Source organism: Oncorhynchus masou, chromosome 5, assembly GCF_036934945.1.
Source record: "Oncorhynchus masou masou isolate Uvic2021 chromosome 5, UVic_Omas_1.1, whole genome shotgun sequence".
Taxonomy (NCBI): Eukaryota; Metazoa; Chordata; class Actinopteri; order Salmoniformes; family Salmonidae; genus Oncorhynchus; species Oncorhynchus masou.
Window position 1 is genome coordinate 16852331 of NC_088216.1, and position 25039 is coordinate 16877369.

The window sequence follows — 25039 nt, forward strand, 5'->3', positions numbered from 1 at the left end:
GCTCCGTAGGCAAGCACCATGGTCTTGTAGCGGATGCGAGCTTCAACTGGAAGCCAGTGGAGAGAGCGGAGGAGCGGGGTGACGTGAGAGAACTTGGGAAGGTATATACATGTGGGTAGAGTTATTAAAGTGGCTGTGCATAGATAATAACAGAGAGGAGCAGCAGGGGAGATGCACATAGTCTGGGTAGCCATTTGACTAGCTGTACAGGAGTCTTTTGGCTTCATCGCCGTCATGAAGAACATCATCATCACTATAATTGCATGGATCTGAAACGCACCTGCATTTGACCAATGATGCATGAAAGAAGTCTGGTGCGTTGAATGGACTGATGTGAGCGCGCCCACAGTCAAAGGCCCATGGTCTCCTTTATAGCCGATCCATCCATCTGTAGTCACAGAGCGCACACCCGGAGAGCGGAGTGGCAACGTGACCGCGCCCCGCCAGCAACGCAGTAGCTATATCATATGACTCAAAGCGTTCCGACTTCATTCACTACGGAGATCACAGTCTTCAGCGGACCCGCTTTGAAGGGATCCAATAGGCTACAAAAACCGTTTGATAAGAACAACCGGGACATGCGGACGGCTTGACATTCTTTTTGACCTATTCTCCACTTGCTGATATAAACAGGACATAAAGTTGATATTTTTGGAAGCCTCTCATAAATGTATGGATAGGGAAATATTATATACTCAGAGAATTGTATCGACATGCATAGAGGATTAAAACACTTAAATGTTCCACTACGAGACGTCTTCACTTCACGTGGATTATAGCCTGATCGACAAAATGATTACATTTCTCACATCTGGAAGTTCCTATACGCATCGATAGCTCTTGTCTCAGGTGCCGTAACTCCGACCAATCTCCTGCTCCTGTGTTGCTTCTGTGTCCAAAAGCGGAGTAGGAAACCCAACTGACTTCAATAAACGTCAGTCTTAAATGTAAACCTAAATGAACACCCAATAAAGTCCCACTGTTAGCCTCGCCATGTTGCCTATAATAGCCAAATAATTCGGACTACCGGGTGTAGACTCGTGGAGGTAGCGGTTCCACCCGAGGGATGGTACTGGATTCCCGTGGTTTGGGAGCGACGCCTCAGCTCCTGGTTCTGGAACGGTGTTGGTGGAACTACTGGAACTTTCTCTCGTTCTGGAGCCCAAAGGACCTGAAGGGAGATGAGAGCCGCTTTTCTGAGCTTCCTCCTCGCCTGCTTATTGTGCCTGTTATGCACCGCCGCTGAGGTAAACGACTTTTATACGAGTTTTGGTTTGTACGCTATGTAGGGGCCAAATCTGTTCAAATTGTGCCGTTTTTAGTGCAACGCTTACTTCGTTGGCAGGTGCAAGGTTTGTTCGCTCATGCTCCACTTATGCATAATTATGCACAAAACTCCAGAGTAGCGTTGCTGTAACTCCGTCCAAAAATGACATGACAATAGGTGGAATCTATGGCTTCTCAGCAACAAGCGCAAACTAAGTGTACATTCTACCACACCCTTAATTGTGCACATATTTGTGCTTAAAACACTTCTTCAGCGCTACATAGTCACACTCATACCACTTCTATAGCCGCGCTATCCATTACGGTACGATGACGTCTGTGTAGGGAATAAAGTGCTGTTATTTTCATTTCAATGTTTTCCTTTTGTTTTAGGAGGACCCACTCCCCCGGGAGCTGTTGGAGCGGCTGTCCCGCAGTGAGATCCGCAGCATCAGCGACCTCCAGCGGCTCCTGGAGCTAGACTTGGAAGGTAGGCCGAAAGCCTCTTATATCCGTCTTCATTCAATAGCTTTATTACACAGCCTCGGGCTAGGCTTCAGTAAAGACACTGAATTGAGCTCAACGCAACATGCCAGAAGTAGCCTACAAGGTTCTGGATAGAACCAAAACGGGTTCTATTGCTTGCTTCATATATGGCACCCCTAAATGTTCTATATAGAACCCTCTTATTGGGTTGGTTGATCAGAACCCCATGGGTTCTTATTCACTGACCCAACATTTGTTCTATATAGAACCTGAAGGGGTGCCATATATGAAGCAAGCATAGAACACTTTTTGGTTTTATCCAGAACCTTTGTTTCTAAGTGTACCCTTTGAAGGTAGGAGGAGAGAGGTGAGAAGAGGCGCTACGGCTGTGTCTGGTCTGTGATAGGCTGTTAGCCTGTGGGCAACTTGGACAGGTTTGTCTGCCACATAAGAGATGTTGAATTAGACGAGTTACTTCCTGCAGCTTGGTGAATCTCCATTGGATGTTGCCCCGGCCATGAGCACGCCCCTCTCGGGCGGGAACTAAAAGATGTCTCACCAGCTTCTGCTCTGTGATAGTGGGAGTTGTCTCTGTCCCGCTGCTGGCGGGCACTAGGGAGGACAGTCACCATGGGGCACTAGGGAGGACAGTCACCATGGGGCACTAGGGAGGACAGTCACCATGGGGCACTAGGGAGGACAGTCACCATGGGGCACTAGGGAGGACAGTCACCATGGGGCACCAGGGAGGACAGTCACCATGGGGCACCACGGAGGACAGTCACCATGGGGCACCAGGGAGGACAGTCACCATGGGGCACCAGGGAGGACAGTCACCATGGGGCACCAGGGAGGACAGTCACCATGGGGCACCAGGGAGGACAGTCACCATGGGGCACCAGGGGGGCACCATGGGGCACCAGGGAGGACAGTCACCATGGGGCACTAGGGAGGACAGTCACCATCACCATGGGGCACAGGGAGGACAGTCACCATGGGGCACTAGGGAGGACAGTCACCATGGGGCACTAGGGAGGACAGTCACCATGGGGCACATGGGGGAGGACAGTCACCATGGGGCACTAGGAGAGGACAGTCACCATGGGGCACTAGGGAGGACAGTCACCATGGGGCACTAGGGAGGACAGTCACCATGGGGCACTAGGGAGGACAGTCACCATGGGGCACTAGGGAGGACAGTCACCATGGGGCACTAGGGAGGACAGTCACCATGGGGCACTAGGGAGGACAGTCACCATGGGGCACTAGGGAGGACAGTCACCATGGGGCACTAGGGAGGACAGTCACCATGGGGCACTAGGGAGGACAGTCACCATGGGGCACTAGGGAGGACAGTCACCATGGGGCACTAGGGAGGACAGTCACCATGGGGCACTAGGGAGGACAGTCACCATGGACCTGGTGACGGCTGCTTGTGTCAAAACTGTTTTACACCTTTTTATTCCACGTGAAATGAACTTTAAGAAAACTGAACACATAACTGGAGTCTGGTCGAATAAGGGGGAAGAGGTGGACAAGGGCTTGAAACATACCTTAAGGAACCGTTTAACACCTTTCATTGTTAGGCTGCTTAGTGAGTCTCTCCATCCTACATTCTGATGTTCTTATCATTTTTTCATCATTTTTCATTTGGTCATGACTACACCCCACCATTCATTCTGGCATTATTGAGATGCAAATAGGCCTGTCTGCTACTCAGCTGTCTCCTCGGGGCTGGGGGGGGGGGGGGGGTTCGGTCAAGTGGCTGTAGGCTTTATGCTGCTGTCATGCTGTCCATTATTTGTGGAGCAGCAGTGTAAGGCTGAATGACACACACACACACACACACACACAACACACACACACACACACACTAACACACACACACACACACACACTAACACACACTAACACACACACACTAACAAACTCACAATGGGGGCTAAATGGCTGCTGTGTTGGTATGTATAATTCATGGTGAAATTCCTGCGTGTCAGGAGGAAGGAGCTGGGAGGCTTTGTGTTGGTCAAGACATACAGCAAGCACTTAAGTTCCTGCACGTAAGTGCAGTCACGCACACACACTTGCAAGGAACACACACAGACAGACACAATCATACACACACTCTCTACAGTCTACACTCTCTGTGGGGTCAGTATTTGGGTAGCAAAAATATGTAATTTGAGCGAGAGACCACAAACAGGTCAATATAGAGCTGAAAGGACAAACAAAGTTATTTTGAAGAGAAAGGTTCTTTACACACCTGACTAACAACCAAAGCTGTTGATTGGATAGCAGAAGGCTTATGGTTGTCATGGTGACGATAAGGGATTGTTCATTTACAGAGGGGACACAGTTATTTTGAGCTTTTCTGGGGTCAAGCTTCTCTCTCCATTCAGTGTTGCTCTGCTTCTGAATGGCCCAGCTCGTGTAGGGATAACATGACACTGACGTTGTGGTCAACAGAGAATGAGGTGATAGGGGAGAACAAACAGAGGTACCACAACAAGGCCTCCCCCCACAGCTACTCACAGCTGAAGAGCTCTCAGACACACTCCAGGCACAAGAGGAGCATCGGTAAGTGTGTGTGTGTGTGTGTGTGTGTGTGTGTGTGTGTGTGTGTGTGTGTGTGTGTGTGTGAGAACGTGTGTCTGTTTGAGTATTTGCCTCTTTCCGTCTATATCCCATCTACTGTATGTCTACGTCTACGTGTGTGTCTCTCTGTGTGTCTGTGTGTGTATGTCTCTCTGTGTGTGTGTGTGTCTCTGTGTGTGTATGTCTCTCCATGTTTCTCTGTGTGTCTCTGTGTGTGTGTGTATATGTCTCTCGCTGTGCATGTGTGTGTGTGTCTCTGTGTGTGTGTGTGTCTCTGTGTGTGTATCTCTGTGCGTGTGTGTGTCTCTGTGTATGTGTGTCTCTGTGTATGTGTGTCTCTGTGTATGTGTCTCTGTGTGTGTGTGTCTCTGTGTGTCTCTGTGTATGTGTCTCTGTGTGTGTGTGTGTATGTATGTGTCTCTGTGTTTGTGTGTGTGTGTGTCTGTGTATGTGTGTGTGTGTGTCTGTGTATGTGTATGTGTGTCTCTGTGTGTGTATCTCTCTCTCTGTGTGTGCGTGTGTGTGTCTCTGTGTATGTGTGTCTCTGTGTGTGTGTGTAAGTATACACCAACACTACCTTCTCTCTATGCTGTCATGTTTCACCTTTAACCTCTCCCCCTCCCCTTTGACCCCAGAGGAGGCGTTACCCGCGGTGTGTAAGACTCGTACGGTGATCTACGAGATCCCTCGGAGCCAGGTGGATCCCACCTCCGCTAACTTCATCATCTGGCCCCCCTGTGTAGAGGTGAAGAGATGTACCGGATGCTGCAACACTAGCAACATGCACTGCCTGCCCTCCCGCAAGCACCACCGCACTGTCAAGGTAGGAGAGAGCCACACTTTCTCTGAACACACACGCACAAACATACAGGCACACACACACACACACGCAGCAGCTCAACCATTCAACCCATTTCTACTAGTCCAGCTCCACTTCTCTGTGTATGTGTGCGTGTTGTGTGTGTGTGTTGTGTGTGTGTTTGTGTGTGTGTGTGCGTGTGTGTGTGCGTGTGCGTGTGTGCGTGTGTGTGCGTGTGTGTGCGTGTGCGTGCGTGTGTGTGTGTGCGTGTGTTTGTGTGTGTATTCATGCCTGCATACGTGTGTATGTGTACAGTACCAGTCATTGTAGAATAATAGTCAAGACATCTAAACTATGAAGTAACACATATGGAATCATGTAGTAACCGAAAAAGTGTTAAACAAATCAAAATGTATTTTATAATTGAGATTCTTCGAAGTAGCCACCCTTTGCCTTGATGACAGCTTTGCTCACTCTTGGCATTTTCTCAACCAGCTTCACCTGGAAGATAATAAAAATAAAGAAAAACACTTCAATGAGTAGGTGTTTCCAAACTTTTGTCTGATACTGTATATGTGCATGTGTGTGTGTGTGTGTGTGTGTGTGTGTGTGTGTGCCAGGCCAGGAGACTCCCTCGCGACCGCAGCAACATAATCATTTGTATTTGATCTCTGCCAGGCCTGGCACATAACAGCTAGTAAACCCTGCCATCTTAAACCCACACACACTGCCAACTGGAAGCTCTGCTCAGTGTGTGTGTGTGAGAGAGAGAGAGAGCGAGGATGGAGAGAGAGAAAAAGGAGTAAGACGGTGTGTGTGTGTGTGTTCATGCACTAAGGATTTCCAGCCAGTTTACCATCGTCTGAGCCGAGGAGGATAGTGGGTGTGTTCATGATCTCAGTGCTTCAGTGTATTCACTACGGGGGTTATTTTGTTTTCCCCACTCCCTGTTTCCCACTGAGTGAATGGCTCCTCAGTCCTCTGTCTATTAAAAGACTAAAGATGCTGTCTGTCTGGCTGAGCTATTCCTTGTGTGTCTGTTTGGCTTAGCTGTTCCTCTGACAGTTCACACAGAGGAAGAAGTTGTTATTTCTGGGTGCTGAGGTCGTCCCTCCTTGTCTAGGTAAATGCTATTATGTTTAGTTCCTAATGAATGCAATCTGATCTGAACTGACCTGGCTGAGGCAGTGCTATCTGTTGTAGACCGCAGATAGAGATCATATGCAGAAATAGAGGGTCAAAGGTCATAGAGATATCCCTGCAAATTAGAGTCGTAACTATTGGAGGAAATCTAACTGTGCTTAAATGTACAGAAAGAGAGTGAGAAAGAGAGAAGCAGTGTTTTTGAAGGGGTGAGGCATGGTCAGATAGAGAGAGCAGAGGGATGAGAGGAATGGACAGATGAGGAGAGAAGGGAGGGATAGAGAGAGCAGAGGGATGAGAGGAATGGACAGATGAGGAGAGAAGGGAGGGATAGAGAGAGCAGAGGGATGAGAGGAATGGATAGAGAGAGCAGAGGGATGAGAGGAATGGACAGATGAGGAGAGAAGGGAGGGATAGAGATAGGAGGAATGGACAGATGAGGAGAGAAGGGAGGGATAGAGAGAGCAGAGGGATGAGAGGAATGGATAGAGAGAGCAGAGGGATGAGAGGAATGGACAGATGAGGAGAGAAGGGAGGGATAGAGAGAGCAGCGGGATGAGAGGAATGGACAGATGAGGAGAGAAGGGAGGGATGAGAGGATTGAGCAGATGGGAGAGAGGAATGGATAGAGAGAGCAGAGGGATGAGAGGAATGGACAGATGAGGAGAGAAGGGAGGGATAGAGAGAGCAGAGGGATGAGAGGAATGGATAGAGAGAGCAGAGGGATGAGAGGAATGGACAGATGAGGAGAGAAGGGAGGGATAGAGAGAGCAGAGCAGAGGGATGAGAGGAATGTACGGACGAGGAGAGAAAGGAGGGATAGAGAGAGCAGAGGGATAAGAGGAATGGATAGAGAGCAGAGGGATGAGAGGAATGGACAGATGAGGAGAGAAGGGAGGGATAGAGAGAGCAGAGGGATGAGAGTAATGGACAGATGAGGAGAGAGGGGATAGAGAGAGCAGAGGGATGAGGAAATGGACAGATGAGGAGAGAAGGGAGGGATAGAGAGAGCAGAGGGATGAGAGTAATGGACAGATGAGGAGAGAAGGAAGGGATAGAGAGAGCAGAGGGATGAGAGGAATGGACAGATGAGGAGAGAAGGGAGGGATAGAGAGAGCAGAGGGATGAGAGGAATGGACAGATGAGGAGAGAAGGGGGATAGAGAGTGCAGAGGGATGAGAGGAATGGACAGATGAGGAGAGAAGAGAGAGCGCAGATTTGATCCCCTTTTGATACTCAATATCAGATGAAAGGGTCTCTCTCTCTTTCATTCTTTTTCCTTTTCTTCATTCTTTCTTTCTCTTTGTCTTTGACAGAGAGGAAATCAAAAGATAAGTCTCCCGTATATCCTGAGACTCAACTACAGAGACAGAACTATGGAGAGGAACACACACACATGCACGCGCACACACTTTCACACGCTGTGTGATGTCCAGGAGAAGCCTTCGAGGGTGTGTGAATGTGTGTGTGCACGTGCATGCTAGCTTGCCCGTCTCTGCTCTTCCAGAAACCATTCACCAGTACCAGAACAGCAGACAGTTGTTTTTCAATGGCTCATACTGGTCTTGGCTCTGTGTATTCATCTCCCATGGTTTCTCTGTGTCCACTGTCTGTTTCCCTCCATTCCAGTTTCCACTGGTGGGAGAGAGACAAAGGTTCCATTGTTGTCTGACTTTATGATGATAACAGCTCGAAGGACATGATCATATTAATTAGACCTGGTGGTTTACTGAGAACCCTACCACACCTCGTGTTCTACACCTTTGAGTTGACTCGTGTCTCATTTCCTGTATTTCATTTGACAGGTAGGAGACTTAGAAAGTCCCTCAGTCTGCATCTCAGTGTCGCCTAAAATGGGTTCTTCTCCATGTCTCCTCCCTTTCACATACAGATGTAGGATCTTAATTTGAGCCAGTTTGTTACAGCAGGAAAATAACCAGTCAGCAACAGTAAATGTGAATTATTATGTTTAGGGGTTGATACATTTTTTGTAAGGAAAAATCAAGCCTGACATTTTAAAGTGGAAATCACAAACTTTAGAAGCCTTTTTAAATTCTCAGCCACAAAAGAGTGATCAAATTCAGATCCTACATCTGTACACTGCCCTGTAAGCACAGGGAAAGTAAGTAGCATGGCATCTGTCCAGTTGTTTCCTATCAGTGCAGAATCAGATGAAGGAAATGACACAAGGAGAAACAGCCTTTATTAGACAGGGGAGCGTCTCCAGTCCACACTATTGAGATGCCTTACCTCACCTGAACCTCTGGACCAATAACAGTGTTACTGTCTCTGCTGTGCTCCTCTGGTTCATGTCGTAACAAGGCAGCACCTTTCTGTGTGTGTGTGTGTGTGTGTGTGTGTGTGTGTGTTGTCTTTGTGTATGTTCAGACTTGAAAGAGAAGAGAGGCTTGTACAATCAGTCCTGAAGCTCTAGCAGGCGTGGCTCACTTTTTGAGCGAACACTAATGTGTGTGTGTGTGTGTTAGTGTACGAGTGTGTGTGTGTTAGTGTACGAGGCTGTGTGTGTTAGTGTACGAGGGTGTGTGTGTTAGTGTACGAGGGTGGGTGTGTGTGTGTTAGTGTACGAGGGTGTGGTGTGTGTCAGGTTTTTGTATCCTTCCATTACCTCGAAAAGAGGGGATTCTACAGAACTCATTCTGATCCCTCCCTTCCTCCCTTCCTCCCTCACCCCCCCCCTCCCTTCCTCCCTCACACCCTCCCTCCCTTCCTCCCTTCCTCCCTCACACCCTCCCTCCCTTCCTCCCTCCCTTCCTCCCTTCCTCCCTCACACCCTCCCTCCCTTCCTCCCTTCCTCCCTCCCTCCCTCCCTCCCTTCCTCCCTCCTCCCTCCCTCCCTTCCTCCCTCACACCCTCCCTCCCTCCCCAGGTGGCTAAGGTGGAGTATGTGAGGAGGCGTCCTAAACTGAAGGAGGTGCTGGTGCGGCTGGAGGAGCACCTTGAGTGCATATGCACCTCCAAACGACACATCAAGGAACTCTATGATACAGACAATGGTAAATATCTTCCTCTACTCTGCTGCTGACAGTGTGTGTGTCAGCTCCTGTCTGAGTGTCTCTCTACACTGATATAAACTAATAACAGTTGAGGAATTTAAATGGTTCCTCAGGGTATTCCACTCCTTTTTTCATTCCCCTTTTGTCTTTATAGACCCCCCTCTTCCCCCTCCTCCCCCTTCATCCACAGGACCCAGTAGGACCAAGGGTAAAGGGAGGAAACGTAAAAAGCTCAAAAACCTCAAAGAATTTCTCATACCTTTATCGGGCATGTGGAAAAACATGAGTGTTTATTAGTGTCATCACGGTAGGCATTAGCACTACGGCCAATCAATGATCTGGGTTTAAATGCCAATCATGGGAATCGCCAATCAGAGACTAGTATCAATCGAACAGGAAGAGGGGGTGAAATTAGGAAGTGGTTTTAATTGGTGACTGATGCCTTGGCTGATTACATTGGGTATGGAGGTTGTATTTGGTGGTGAAAGATGGGGGTGCTAAAGATTCATTGTTTTAAGTGGTGAACATTTGACATTGGGGGGGATGACTTGTATTGTCTGATTGGCTAAGCTAACTTTTGGTACCTATTTCTCTCCTCCCATCAGGCGTAAGGTGAAGACAGATGGATGAAAGAGAGAAGAGTGAAAGAGAGGAAGAGGGAAGAGAACATGTTTCTCAGACTGTGATATGAACTTCAGCCACGTTGTGTGTGATGGCAACAAGAGAAGTGGGGACAGAGGACAGAGAACATATTCTATATATGTTATATTCTATATCTTCCCACAAGACGAACCTTCAAAAATCAATCATTTTGATAACGTTAAAATATTGCCAGAATCGGGAATGACGTTTCTGGAAGATGCAAATAAGGACTTCGGTATTAGGAGTGGGTGTGGCTTTGATTTGATGATTGACAGGTGTCAAATAACGTGACTACGCCAACTGGGAGAAGAAGAGAGGTAGATGATTGGATACTGGAGGACTATGGGAGTTGCAGTCTTTATATAAAGGACTTCTGACTACAAGACTACTCCCATGATTTTGGATGGCAAGCGGTTTGGAATCCTCCCAATCATTTCGGATGCTTCTGGATTTTTCCATCGGATTCCGAGGACAGTGACTGGGATTATGTTTTGTATATTACAAGAATCCAAGATGTGCTCTCCTTCTGGAATGGAAGGAAGTCACCTACATGATGTATATCCTCTTATTTTTGTAACCCTGGTTTTCTATTGCTGACGGACTTCTTGATTAGTTTCTGGTATGTTATTCACATAAAGGAAGGTTTAAAACAACTGCTACATCAGTTACAAGTTACTAATAAACTATTTATAATGTCAATTTGTTATAATGTCTTTAGTTTTTGAGAGAGAGAGAGAGAGAGAGAGAGAGAGAGAGAGAGAGAGAGAGTCAGAGAGAGAGTCAGAGAGAGTCAGAGAGAGAGAGAGAGAGAAAGAGAGAGAGACTTTGTACAACTTCAGGGGTCACCTCTTATGACCCATACTCAGACACTTTGAACATGAAACCCCTGTGAACTAGTAACTGAGTATATCTCTGCTCTCACTCATACATACCTTCAATACGGAGAGGAAGGAAGTAGATATCAAGACCAACACACTGCTAATGCCAAAGCAACTCTCAGGTTATAGAGCAGGGCCTGTGTTCTAAAGCGTCTCAGAGGAAGAGTGCTGATCTAGGATCAGGTTCCACCTGTCCATTGTAATCTTATTCATTATGCTCTAACAGGCTACACTGATCCTAGATCAGCAATATTTTCTGAGACACTTTGTCAATACAGGCCCAGGTAACGGTTTTACTAAGAACATTTCATAAATGAATAAGATAATGTTATTATTGTACTCTCTCAGTGAGGGATAAGATACTGTGTTTAGGAAAATAGTCAAAAGTCAATGATGTTATTATTCTGTAACTTTTCAAAGAAGCCCAGAAGCTGACTTAGTTTCAACATATAAATCACTTCCAGGTTCTCACAGAAAGGAAATAACCTTGATAATACAGTACTTGTGTAAAACGTGCAGTTTTTACACCTTAATCAGTGACACCTTAGTTGAAATGGTAATATGGCATCTCTTTAGTTCCCACAATCCACCAGTGTTATAAGACGCCATGGACGGACAGTACCGGCTCCATTGGTTTAGCAAGACTTTTACTTAGTGAATAAACCAGTGAAATAGAGGAGGGATTGTGTGCCTTTGGGGTTTCTCAAAACGATATTCACCCTCTCTGCCAAACCATAAACTGCTCCCCCATAATCCTTTTCCAAACCCAAACTACAGCCCAAAATGCAACCCTCGGAGCCAGAAGCCTTTCTCTCGCTCTGTCTTCATGTTATTATGACGTGACAGTCTGGCGGTAACACGGTGATCACTCCCAGTCAAACTGCCCTTCGTGTTATGACGTGACAGTCTGGCGGTAACACGGTACTCACTCCCAGTCAAACTGCCCTTCGTGTTATTATGACGTGACAGTCTGGCGGTAACACGGTACTCACTCCCAGTCAAACTGCCCTTCGTGTTATTATGACGTGACAGTCTGGCGGTAACACGGTGATCACTCCCAGTCAAACTGCCCTTCGTGTTATGACGTGACAGTCTGGCGGTAACACGGTACTCACTCCCAGTCAAACTGCCCTTCGTGTTATGACGTGACAGTCTGGCGGTAACACGGTACTCACTCCCAGTCAAACTGCCCTTCGTGTTATGACGTGACAGTCTGGCGGTAACACGGTACTCACTCCCAGTCAAACTGCCCTTCGTGTTATGACGTGACAGTCTGGCGGTAACACGGTACTCACTCCCAGTCAAACTGCCCTTCGTGTTATGACGTGACAGTCTGGCGGTAACACGGTACTCACTCCCAGTCAAACTGCCCTTCGTGTTTTATGACGTGACAGCCTGGCGGTAACACAGTACTCACTCCCAGTCAAACTCCCCTTCACATTTCCTAACGTCACAAGATAATCATGACATAGCATAAAAATGCAACCATTTAATGAGTGTCACAGTGGACTATATTCATAACAAACAAAGAACAAAACTAATGTTTGTCGGGTTGTGGTGTGGTTTTGAAAGGAGGCGACACAAACACAGACAGACTTCATATTAGTTTGAGGTTGGGTTACATAACCAAAGGCTGCCAGGGTATTTCTCTTGGATCGGTTGATATAAACGCTTACTGAAGACGTTTGCCAATATTCGAAACAGACTGACTAGGCTTTTGGACCCACCCACACACGCACGCACGCACACACACACACCACACACACACACACACACACACACACACACACACACACCAGGCTTTTGGACGCTCACTGCAGCTGCAAACATACACTTCCTAATTGAGTGAGTTATACAGTACTGCAGGACAAAGGGGACACTGTGTCTGGTGCGTGTGTGTCTGGTGTGTGTAACAGGAGAAAAGCCCTTATGCTTTCATTCTACATTATGTTACAAATGAGATTTTAACATACTGTACACATGCTATGGTTGTCCAGCTTTTACCATGAGAGAGAGAGAAAGAAGGACAGAAAGAGGGAGAGAGAGGGATAGGAAATGAGAGAGAGAGAGAGAGAGAGAGAGAGAGAGCAATGGAGTAGGAGAGGGATAGGAAGAGAGTGAGATCAAATCAAACCTTAAAATGTCCCTCTCTTTCCTTCCATTCAAATAAAATCCAATTGTATTTGTCACATGCTTTGTTTACAACAGGTGTAAACTAACAATGAAATGCCACATCTCAACAATGCAGAGAGAACTAAAGAGGAATATTAGAAATAGAACATGACACAATGAGTAACGATAACTTGGCTAACAGGGTACCAGTACCGAGTCCATGTGCAGGGCTACGAGGTAATTGAGATATACTGTATATGGGTTAGGGTTTGGCGGGTACGTCATTGTAAATACGAATTTGTTCTTAACTGACTTGCCTAGTTAAATAAAGGTTAAACAACTTGTAAATATATATATCTAACTACAGTAACTATTTAGCAGTCTTATGGCTTGGGGGTAGAAGCTGTCCAGGCTGTTCAGTGTCCTGTTGATTCCAGACTTGGTGCATCGGTGTGGCTTTCCGTGCGTTAGGAGAGGGAACAGTCTATGACTTCGGTGGCTGGAGTCTTTGTCCATATTTAAGGCCTTCCTCTGACACCGCCTGGTGTAGAGGTCCTGGCTGACAGGGAGCTCGGCCCCAGTGATGTACCCTCTGTAGTGCCTTGCGGTCGGATGCCAAGAAGTTGCCATACCAAGCGGTGATGCAGCCAGTCTAGGTGCTCTCAATGGTGCAGCTGTAGAATGTTTTGAGGATTTGAGGATCGTGGTAAATCTTTTCGGCCTCCTGAGGGGGAAGAGGCATTGTTGTGCCCTCTTCACGACTTTGTCAGTGTGTGTGGACCATGTTAAGTCCTTAGTGATGTGCACACCGAGGAACTTGAAGCTCTCGACCTGATCCACTACAGGCCATTTGATGGGGATGGGGGCATGCTCAGATCTCTGTATCCTATAGTCCACCATCAGCTCCTCTGTCTTGCTGACATTGAGGGAGAGGTTGTTGTCCTGGTACCACACTGTCAGGTCTCTGACCTCCTCCTTATAGGTAGTCTCATCAGCTCCTCTGTCTTGCTGACATTGAGGGAGAGGGTCTGTTGGGGCGTTATGCCAATTGGAGTGGATCCAGGGTGCCTGGCATGATGGGGTTGATGTGAGCCATGACCAGCCTTTCAAAGCATTTCATGGCTACAGACGTGAGTGCTACAGGGCGATGGTCCTTGAGACAAGTTGCCTTGGCGTTCTTGGGCACAGGGACTATGGTGGTCTGCTTGAAACACGTAGGTATTACATACCGGGTCAGGGAGAGGTTGAAATGTCAGTGAAGACACTTACCAGCTGGTCAGCGCAGAGGGCGGAGCGAGAGAGAGAGGGAGAGATAAGGAAAGCGACAGAGAGCGAGGGAAGATAAGGAAAGCGACAGAGAGCGAGGGAGAGATAAGGAAGAGAGACAGAGAGAGAGGGAAAGAGGTGGAGAGGGAGGGAGAGTAAAAAGTGGATAAGATGTGGTGAGAACCAGATGTGGAATTAAGATTGAGAGCGAGGGAGGGAAAGTAGAGAGAAAGAAAGAAAGAAAGAAGGAAAGAAAGAAAGCGAGACAGATGGGGTTTAAGATTGTGTGTAAGAGGGTTTGAAAGGTGAGAGGAAGGGGGTGAAATGAGAAAGAGGAGAGAGGGATGGAGAGAAAAAGAGGGAGAGTGGGGAAACCCCAGCTAAAGCCGTAGCTCGACAAAGCCAGATTAACTCTCCCCTGGGTCTCCAGCTGAAATCTGAAAGGGTCAGTGTTCTACAGGCCATGTATGACCTGCTATAAGTCTCTGTCACCAGACAACTGATCTAGGATCAGATTACCTTTAGCCCCAATCCTAACTGCAACCATTAGTGGCTGAGGACAGATCTGACCCCAGATCAACGGTTAGGAGAAAACATCAACCTCATATTATAAGCCGAGTAGCTACTGTTCTGGCGTTGCTGTCAGGTTTCATCAGTGACTAAGCTAGATTGCTTAGTCGACTGCTGTAACAAGTCTGTGACTACCGACTTGATTTGATTGTCCCATGTAATCCTGAACACTGTAGCCTGAATCCCAGCTCTACTTCAGTGATGACCTGAAGTGAAGGTGTCACAGAACATCTACAGGTAACTGCCTAAATAATGGAAACACTTCAGGAAATTAGTTATACAAGCTGTCATGTCTTGTTATGTCTGTTCCTGTCCTTTCTCTTCATTCTCTCTCTCTGCTGGTCTTTTTAGAGTTACCTTCTCTGTCTCTCATCCCTCAGCAGGACAAAGGGCTCATTCTCTCTTTCCCCACCTGTTCTCTCTTCCCCCTCTGATTAGGTCTCTATTTCTTTCTCTGTTCCTGCTACTTTCAGTGTCTGATTCTTGTTTGTGTTTTTTGATGCCAGAAGCAAGCTGTCGTCTCGTTTGCTTCCACCTTGTCCTGTCCTTTCATTCTGCATTATGCAACCTTACAACGTTCTTTTGTTCCATTTACGTTGGAAGAGGATTTATGCCATTCCTGTTTTTTATTAAAGAACTCTGTTTTCTGTTCCAGCGTTTGGGTCTTCACTCAAGTTCATAACAGAAGAATCAGACCAAGAATGGACCCAGCGGCTCCGGACCCTTTTCACTCCGCCGTCGAGATCCAGGGAGCGATGCTAGGCAGACACGAGGAGGAATTGTCTGCTGCTCAACATGCCGTGTATTAACCAGTACCAGGACTTTAAGGAGGAGATGATACGGGTTTTTGACCGTTCTGTTTTTGGAAGAGGCTTCCAGGGCCCTGTCTTCCCTATGTCAGGGGAATAGATCCATAACGGATTATTCTATTGAAACTCTCGCTGCCTCTAGTGACTGGAACGAGCCGGCTTTTCCGTTTTCTGGAGGGTCTCCATTCAAAGGAAGATCCTCTCCCGGGAGGTTCCTTCCAGTCTGGACTCCTTAATAGCTCTCGCTATTCGCATGACGGTTTGATCTTCGTCGCCGAGCTCGTGGAAAGGAGCTCACGGTGCTCCCCTCTCCACATCACTGCCACCTGCCGCATCACTGCCACCCTCCCCCGCCGGCTCGGATGCTGAGCCTATGCAGCTGGGGGTATTCGCATCTCGGCCAAGGAGAGGGCAACGGAGAATCACCAATCGCCTCTGTCTCTACTGCGGCTCCGCTGGTCATTTTGTCACCTCATGTCCAGTAAAAGCCAGAGCTCATCAGTAAGACAGGGCTACTGGTGAGCGCAACTACTCAGGCCTCTCCTTCTGGATCAACACCTTTCCGGTCCATCTCCGCTGGCCAGTTCATCTGCTTCCTGCAGTGCCTTGATAGACTCTGGGGCGGAGGGCTGTTTTATGGACGAGACCTGGGCTCGGGAACATGACATTCCTCTCAGACAGTTAGGGAGCCCAGGGCCTTGGCTTTAGATGGTAGTTCTCTCCCCAAGATTCACCGTGAGACGCCGCCTTTAACCCTCACTGTCTCTGGTAATCATACGAAACCATTTCTTTTTTAACGTTCACCTTTTACACCTGTTGTTTTGGGTCATCCCTGGCTTGCGCCATAACCCTTCTATTAATTGGTCTAGTAATACTATCCTATCCTGGAATGTTTCTTGTCATGTAACCTGTTTAATGTCTGCTATCCCTCCTGTTTCCTCTGTCTCTTCTTCACAGGAGGAGCCTGGCGATTTGACAGGGGTGCCGGAGGAGTATCACGATCTGCGCACGGTGTTCAGTCGTTCCAAGGCCACTTCTCTCCCTCCGGTCGTATGACTGTAGTATTGAGGGAACACTCCCCCGGGGTAGATTATACTCTCTGTCGGCTGGCTAAGGCTCTCGAGATTATTTGTCGGTTTCGCTACGCCGGTACCATAGTCTCCTCCTCCTCCCCCACCGCGGGTTCTTTTTGTTCAGAAGAAGGACGGGTCCCTGCGCCCATGCGTGGATTATCGAGGGCTGAATGACATAACAGTTAAGAATGTTATCCGCTTCCTCTTATGTCTTCAGCCTTCGAGATCCTGCAGGGAGCCAGGTTTTTCACCAAATGGACCTTCGTAACGCCTACCATCTCGTGCGCATCAGGGAGGGGGACGAGTGGAAGCGGCGTTTAACACTCCGTTACGGCACTTTGAATACCGGGTTCTTCCTTTCGGCCTCAACGCTCCAGCTGTCTTTCAGGCACTAGTTAACGACGTCCTGAGAGACATGCTGAACATTTTTGTTTTCGTTTACATGGATGATATCCTGATTTTTTTCACCGTCTCTCTCGATTCATGTTCAGCACGTGCGACGCGTCCTCCAGCGCCTTTTGGAGAACTGTCTTTATGTGAAGGCTGAGAAGTGCACTTTTCATGCCGCCTCTGTCCCTTTTCTCGGTTCCGTTATTTCCGCCGAGGGCATTAAGATGGATCCCGCTAAGGTCCAGGCTGTCATTGATTGGCCCGTTCCTAAGTCACGCGTCGAGCTGCAGCGCTTTCTGGGCTTCGCTAATTTCTACCGTCGTTTCATCCGTAATTTCGGTCAGGTGGCAGCTCCTCTCACAGCCCTTACTTCTGTTAAGACGTGCTTTAAGTGGTCCGTTTCCGCCCAGGGAGCTTTTGATCTTCTTAAGAATCGTTTTACATCTTATTCTTGTTACACCTGACATCTCTAGACAGTTTGTTGTTGAGGTTACCGTCAGAGGTGGGCGTGGGAGCCATTCTTTCTCAGCGCTCTCTCTCTGACGGCAAGGTCCATAGCGTTTTTCTCTCATCGCTTATCGCCGTCAGAACGTAACTATGATGTTGGTGACTGCTGATCCGCCAGCCCTAGGCGAATGGCGACAGTGGTTGGGCGACCGTTCCTTTTGTCGTTTGGACTGACCATAGGAACCTTGAGTACATCCGTTCAGCCAAACGGTGCGTCAGGCTCGTTGGGCTCTGTTTTTCGCTCGTGGGAGTTTGTTATTTCTTATCGTCCGGGCTCAAAAAACACCAAACCTGATGCTTTATCTCGTCTCTTCAGTTCTTCTGGTCTCCACCGACCCCGATGGGATTCTCCCTGAGGGGCGTGTTGTCGGGTTGACTGTCTGGGGAATTGAGAGGCAGGTAAAGCAAGCACTCGCTCACACTCCGTCGCCGTCGAGCTTGAGGAACCTTCTGTTCGTTCCCGTTCCTACTCGTCCGGCCGTTCTTCAGTGGGCCCACTCTGCCAAGTTAGCTGGCCACCCCGGCGTTGAAGACACTTCCATTCGCCAGCGTTTCTGGTGGCCCACTCGGGAACGTGAGCGTCGATTTGTCGCCGCTTGTTCGGTCTGGCGCAGACTAAATCTGGGAAGCCGGCCGTCTCAGAGCTTCCCATTCCCTCTCGACCGTGGTCTCACATCGCTTTAGATTTTATCACCGGACTGCCTTCATCAGCGGGGAAGACAGTTATTCTTACGGTTGTCGATAGATTCTCTAAGGCGGCTCATTTCAGATAAGCTCCCTTCTGCTAAGGAGACGGCTCAGATCATTATCGAGAATGTTTTCCGAATTCATGGCCTTCCGTCTGACGTCGTTTCCGACAGAGGCCCGCAGTTCACGTCTCAATTTTGGAGGGAGTTTTGCCGTTTGATTGGGGCTTCCGTCAGTCTCTCGGGCTTTCATCCCCAGTCTAACGGTCAAAACGGGCCAATCAGACTGTTGGTGCATTTTACGCAGTCTTTGGAATTAAGTCTTGGTCAGAACAGCTCCCCTGGGCAAAGTACGCCCAGAACTCGCTTCCTCGTCTGCTACCGGTCTATCCCCTTTTCAGTGTAGCCTCGGGACCAGCCTGCTGTTCTCATCTAGCTCGCCGAGTCCTGCGTCCCCTCCGCTCAGGCTTTTGTCCAGGTGAGCGCACCTGGAAGGGGTCAAATGCACTTTGCCGTAAAGGGCGCAGACTGTGAGGGGATGCGTAGGACCAAGAGTCCTAGATATTGTTGCGGTCAGAGAGTATGGCTCTCCACTCAGAACCTTCCCCTTAAGACAAAGCCAAGTTGGCCCCGCGGTTCATTGGTCCGTTCCGTATTTCCCAGGTCATTAATCCCAGCTTCTCCGCGCTATCTTCTCGCGTTCACCCGGTCTTCCATGTCTCCTGTGTTAAGCCCGTTCTTGACCTGCTCGTCCCTCCCCCCCCATCCTTGTCGAGGGCGCACCCATCTACAGGGTTCGTAAGATTTTGGACATGCGCCCTCGGGGCCGTGGTCATCAGTACCTAGTGGCCCCACGGTCCTGAGGACTGGAGTTGGGTTCCCTCTCGGGACAGTGCTGGACCGTTCGCTGATCGATGATTTCCTCCGTTGCCGCCAGGTTTCCTCCTCAGTCGCCAGGAGGCGCTCGGTATGGGGGGTACTGTCATGTCTTGTTATGTCTGTTCCTGTCCTTTCTCTTCATTCTCTCTCTCTGCTGGTCTTTTTAGGTTACCTTCTCTGTCTCTCATCCCTCAGCTGTTCTACATTTCCCTAACTAGCTCATTCTCTCTTTCCCCACCTGTTCTCTCTTCCCCCTCTGATTAGGTCTCTATTTCTTTCTCTGTTCCTGCTACTTTCAGTGTCTGATTCTTGTTTGTGTTTTTTGATGCCAGAAGCAAGCTGTCGTCTCGTTTCTTCCACCTTGTCCTGTCCTGTCGGAGTCTGCATGGCAGGTGCAACCTGAATTATAAGGTTCTTTTGTTCCATTGACTACGTTGGAAGAGGATTTATGCCATTCCTGTTTTTATTAAAGAACTCTGTTTTCTGTTAAAACCGCGTTTGGGTCTTCACTCAAGTTCATAACACAAAGCATATTGAAAGCAGGTGCATCCACACAGGTGTGGATCCTGAGTTAATGAAGCAATTAACATCCCATCATGCTCAGAGTCAGGTTTAAAAATGCTGGGCAGGCCATTATTTTGGCTACCATACCTATGCCGCATAGGAGGACAATGAGCCCATCCACAGGGCGTGAGTGGTCACTGAATGGTTTGATGAGCATGAAAATGCATCACTTATTGGGGATTCTGAAGTAGTGCCTGAGGCTGCGTTTTCCACCAACATCAACAAAACACCAAATCATGGAATTTCTTGTGGAAGAATTGTGTCACATTCCTCCAATAGAGTTCTAGACACTGGTAGAATCTATGCCAAGTTGTATGAATCTGTTCTGACTTGTGGTGCCCCAACGCCCTATGAAGACACTTTATGTATGTTTTCCTTTATTTATACAGTGCTTTTTAAGTATGTGTAGGTGATTCCTACAAGAATTGAACCCAATACCTTAGTATTTTGGGGGGTTGTATCATTTGATTTACACAACATGCCTACTACTTTGAAGATGCACAATGTTTTTTATTGTGAACCAAAAAACATTTTTCCTTAAAATATACTTTTTTGAAAGTTGTAATGTTGCTGTCCCCACTACAACGAAATAATACTGAAATACTGAAATACATTTCATTTTGTCCTTGAAACATTGAATTGACATACAGTAGAACTCCATTCATTCCTATGGAGGACTGCTCCTCTGGGGCGTGCCAATATGTTCAGCCTCTCATTGGCCAATACATTGCATCAGTACTTCAGGGTTTATATGCATCATTGGTTGTATGTTTTGTCTTTGTGCATCGACAGCCTCCATAACTGACCAAATATGGCCCATGTCCAACTAATAGAAGGATATTTTTACGAGCCCAGGACCAGACGACGATAGAAATGGTGATATCGTTACATCGAAGCATTAATAAACGAGTCCAAAATTGATAAAAATTTAATATTATAAATAATGGATTCCAAACAAGTCATAACGGCTTCATTACAAAATGCTTTAGGTGTTGATTCACATCCAGGAAATTGGAATGTTCTGAAAACATGTTCTGGAATCACAGCTTCCATTTATATGACAAAAAAAACACTTAGCTTTTCAATCTGCAAGACCACGGGACAAGACCAACACATCAAGACCACGGGACAAGACCATCACATCAAGACCACGGAACAAGACCAACACATCAAGACCACGGGACAAGACCAACACATCAAGACCACGGAACAAGACCAACACATCAAGACCACGGGACAAGACCAACACATCAAGACCACGGGACAAGACCAACACATCAAGACCACGGGACAAGACCAACACATCAAGACCACGGGACAAGACCAACACATCAAGACCACGGGACAAGACCAACACATCAAGACCACGGGACAAGACCATCACATCAAGACCACGGGACAAGACCAACACATCAAGACCACGGAACAAGACCATGACATCAAGACCACGGGACAAGACCAAGACATCAAGACCACGGGACAAGCCCAACACATCAAGACCACGGGACAAGACCATGACATCAAGACCACGGGACAAGACCATCACATCAAGACCACGGGACAAGACCATCACATCAAGACCACGGGACAAGACCAACACATCAAGACCACGGGACAAGACCATCACATCAAGACCACGGGACAAGACCATCACATCAAGACCACGGGACAAGACCAACACATCAAGACCACGGGACAAGACCATGACATCAAGACCACGGGACAAGACCATCACATCAAGACCACGGGACAAGATCAACACATCAAGACCACGGGACAAGACCAACACATCAAGACCACGGGACAAGACCATCACATCAAGACCACGGGACAAGACCAACACATCAAGACCACGGGGATCAAGACAAGACCAACACATCAAGACCACGGAACAAGACCAACACATCAAGACCACGGGACAAGACCAACACATCAAGACCACGGGACAAGACCAACACATCAAGACCACGGGACAAGACCAACACATCAAGACCACGGGACAAGACCAACACATCAAGACCACGGGACAAGACCAACACATCAAGACCACGGGACAAGACCAACACATCAAGACCACGGGACAAGACCAACACATCAAGACCACGGGACAAGACCATGACATCAAGACCACGGGACAAGTCCATGACATCAAGACCACGGGACAAGACCAACACATCAAGACCACGGGACAAGACCATGACATCAAGACCACGGGACAAGACCATGACATCAAGACCACGGGACAAGACCATGACATCAAGACCACGGGACAAGACCATCACATCAAGACCACGGGACAAGACCATCACATCAAGACCACGGGACAAGACCATCACATCAAGACCATGGGACAAGACCATCACATCAAGACCACGGGACAAGACCATCACATCAAGACCACGTGACAAGACCATCACATCAAGACCACGTGACCACATCACCAGAACATCATAAATTGAGCAAACAATATCATGTACTGCACCCTGTTCTGTCTTAACCAATCAGAAGATGCTGTTGTCACTACCTCAGTGACTCAGCCCTTAGGGTCAGGGTAAAGGTCAGGGTTGAGTGTTTGGGATGTCAACTTGGGTTGCGAGAGGGAGCGAGGGAAGGAGAGAGAGACATCCCCCCATGCCCCTAATACCATGACATGAGAGCAACAGGTTTTCATAGTGTCTCCTCCCCTCTCTCTCCTCACTCAGATTCCTCTCCTCTCCTCTCCTCTCCTCTCCTCTCCTCTCCTCTCCTCTCCTCTCCTCTCCTCTCCTCTCTTCTCTTCTGCTCTCTTCTCACCTCCTCTTCTCTCCCCATCTCTCCTCATCTCCTCCCCTCTCCTCTTCTCTTCTCCTCCCCTCTCCTCTTCTCTTCTCTCCCCATCTCTCCTCATCTCCTCCCCTCTCCTCTTCTCTTCTCCTCCCCTCTCCTCTTCTTTCCTAATCTCCTCTCCTCTCCTCTCTACCATGATTAAAAGTAAACAGGTCTTCTCCACACCCCGTGTGTCGTACTGTGGTTCTTTATGTCTGATTACCAGATAAACACATCTACCTCCCACTGCCATGTGATTCTCACTCACTCTCTCAATGTTCCCACCACCAGACACACCATTGAAATACTACAGTATGTAACAGAAAGTGAATGGATGCTGCAGTAATATCAGAGATGGAAGAGGAAGCGAGATATCTCACTTGCTCCTTTTTTCTGATTCATGTACATTCAATGACCTAAGCAGACCAGACTCAGCTGCTAATACGTTGGTGCCTATGGCCTTATTTATCTATCTTTGGTAGTATGCCTCATCCTAACCCACCATAACTAAACAACTCATCCTCTTTTGTTTACTAAATTCCTGTGTTTGCATCTCTTCTTCTCCTTCTTCCTGCCTGGAGGGCCATGGAGGGCCATGGTGAATAAATTGACTATATCCCATAAAGGCTGTTTACTATTGGAAGAAATGGTCACAGTTCCATTCTACTTAAGGGATGGCTCTCCCATAGGCACCAGTTGTCATAGCAACGGGGTCTGGTCTACTTAGCTCATTGACTGTATATGAACCAGAAAAAAGAAGCCTATGAAATGTCTCGCTTTGTCTCTGGGCCATAGGCAGGGAGACTCTATAAGGACACTGCTGACCTTCAAAACTACTAATCAAAATATAAACTTGACCTTAACCAAACATTTAACCCTTAACCCTGACCCTAACCCTAACCTTAAAGATGCATTCCGGGATCTGAAGCACTTGCAAATTCGTAACATATTGTACGAGTTGGAAATCGTAATATACAGACCAAAGGTATGTGGACATCTGCCTGTTAAACATCTCATTCCAAAATCATGGGCATTAATATGGAGTCGGTCCCCCTTTGCTGCTACAACAGACTCCACTCTTCTGGGAAGGCTTTCCACTAGATGTTGGAACATTGCTTTGGGGACTTGCTTCCATTCAGCTACAAGAGCATTAGTGAGGTTGGGCACTGATGTTGGGTGATTAGGCCTGGCTCGCAGTCGGTGTTCCAATTCATCCCAAAGGTGTTCGATGGGGTTTAGGTTAGGGCTCTGTGCAGGCCAGTCAAGTTCTTCCACACCAATCTCGACAAACCATTTCTGTATGGACCTCACTTTGTGCACGTGGGCATTGTCATGCTGACACAGGAAAGTGCCTTCCGCAAACTGTTGCCACAAAGTTGGAAGCACAGAATGTGCTGAGTGGAACTCGGTAGTGAGTGGAACTCGGTAGTGAGTGGAACTCGGTAGTGAGTGGAACTCGGTAGTGAGTGGAACTCGGTAGTGAGTGGAACTCGGTAGTGAGTGCTGCATCCGAGGACAGACCATTTTTACGTGCTCCGCGCTTCAGGACTTGGCGGTCCCGTTCTGTGAGCTTGTGTGGCCTACCACTTCCCGGCTGAGCCGTTGTTGCTCCTAGACATTTCCACGTCACAATGACAGCACTTACAGTTGTTCGGGGCAGCACTAGCAAGGCAGACATTTAACAAACTGACTTGTTGGAAAGGTGGCATCCTATGATGGTGCCACATTGAAAGTCACTGAGCTCTTCAGTAAGGCCATTCTACTGACAATGTTTGTCTATGGAGATTGCATGGCTGTGTGCTCTATTTTATACACCTGTCAGTAATGGGTGTGGCTGAAATAACCTAATCCACAAATTGTAAGGGGTGTCCACCTACTTTTGTGTATATATTGTATCATACAAATTGGATGACGTGGTACACAATTGTGCACAATGTTCAGGGACCCGTTTTGGCTCGTGAAAACTTCTTTCAAAAATACCCTCTGAAATTATGCAAAAGCTCTGGGAGTGTCACTTTTAACCAAATTTTAACCAATTCTGATTACAGGATGTGACATCACAATATACCTATCATCCCTCCACCACCACCCACACCTGAGGGTACAACTCTAGAATAAATATGTCCAAGAAGGATCTATTTGTTTTGTTGAGGCCGACAATCTCATTTCCTGTATCGTCCCAGAAATCTTTCACTGGGAATGATTAGAATAACTCTGGTAACAGATCTTGAGAAAAGAAGAAATGGCTAATAATGACATATGAATCTGTTATTTGATAGGGAAAGTTTTCCCTTTAACTGTGTTGTGTCACATGACAGTAAGAAAGGGCCTAGCTGTGGCTCTTCGGTTAGTAGTGGTGTTACATTGAATTGAGAGAGAATAGCGGAGAGGAGGATAGGGAGGAGGTATTGGTGTGTTTAAGCTTACTCCAAGACATAATAGGAAGCAGCAGCGTTTGGGCCTGGAGAAAGATGGGTAGTGGGGAGTGAGAGAAGAGGAGAGGAGGTGGAGGAGGTGGAGGAGGGTGGAGGAGGGTGGAGGAGGTGGAGGAGGTG

The 25039-nt window shown here is 47.7% G+C and overlaps 1 protein-coding gene across 1 annotated transcript; it reads left to right on the plus strand.

The window, feature by feature from the left end:
* Nucleotides 1-366: 366 nt before the first annotated feature.
* On the plus strand, nt 367-10644 carry LOC135535021 (platelet-derived growth factor subunit A-like). The gene is made up of 6 exons (XM_064961766.1): nt 367-1247; nt 1660-1756; nt 4219-4329; nt 4983-5170; nt 9177-9303; nt 9909-10644. Exons 1-6 carry the CDS (start codon nt 1182-1184, stop codon nt 9917-9919), a joined length of 600 nt encoding a protein of 199 aa, XP_064817838.1. The 5' UTR covers nt 367-1181; the 3' UTR covers nt 9920-10644.
* The last annotated feature ends 14395 nt before the right edge of the window (nt 10645-25039 follow it).

Coding starts and splice junctions, on each gene's coding strand:
- LOC135535021 (XM_064961766.1), top strand. CDS start 1,182: ATGAGAGCCGCTTTTCTGAGCTTCCTCCTCGCCTGCTTATTGTGCCTG. Junction 4,330..4,982: donor CAGGCACAAGAGGAGCATCG/GTAAGTGTGTGT, acceptor CTTTGACCCCAG/AGGAGGCGTTACCCGCGGTG. Junction 5,171..9,176: donor AGCACCACCGCACTGTCAAG/GTAGGAGAGAGC, acceptor CTCCCTCCCCAG/GTGGCTAAGGTGGAGTATGT.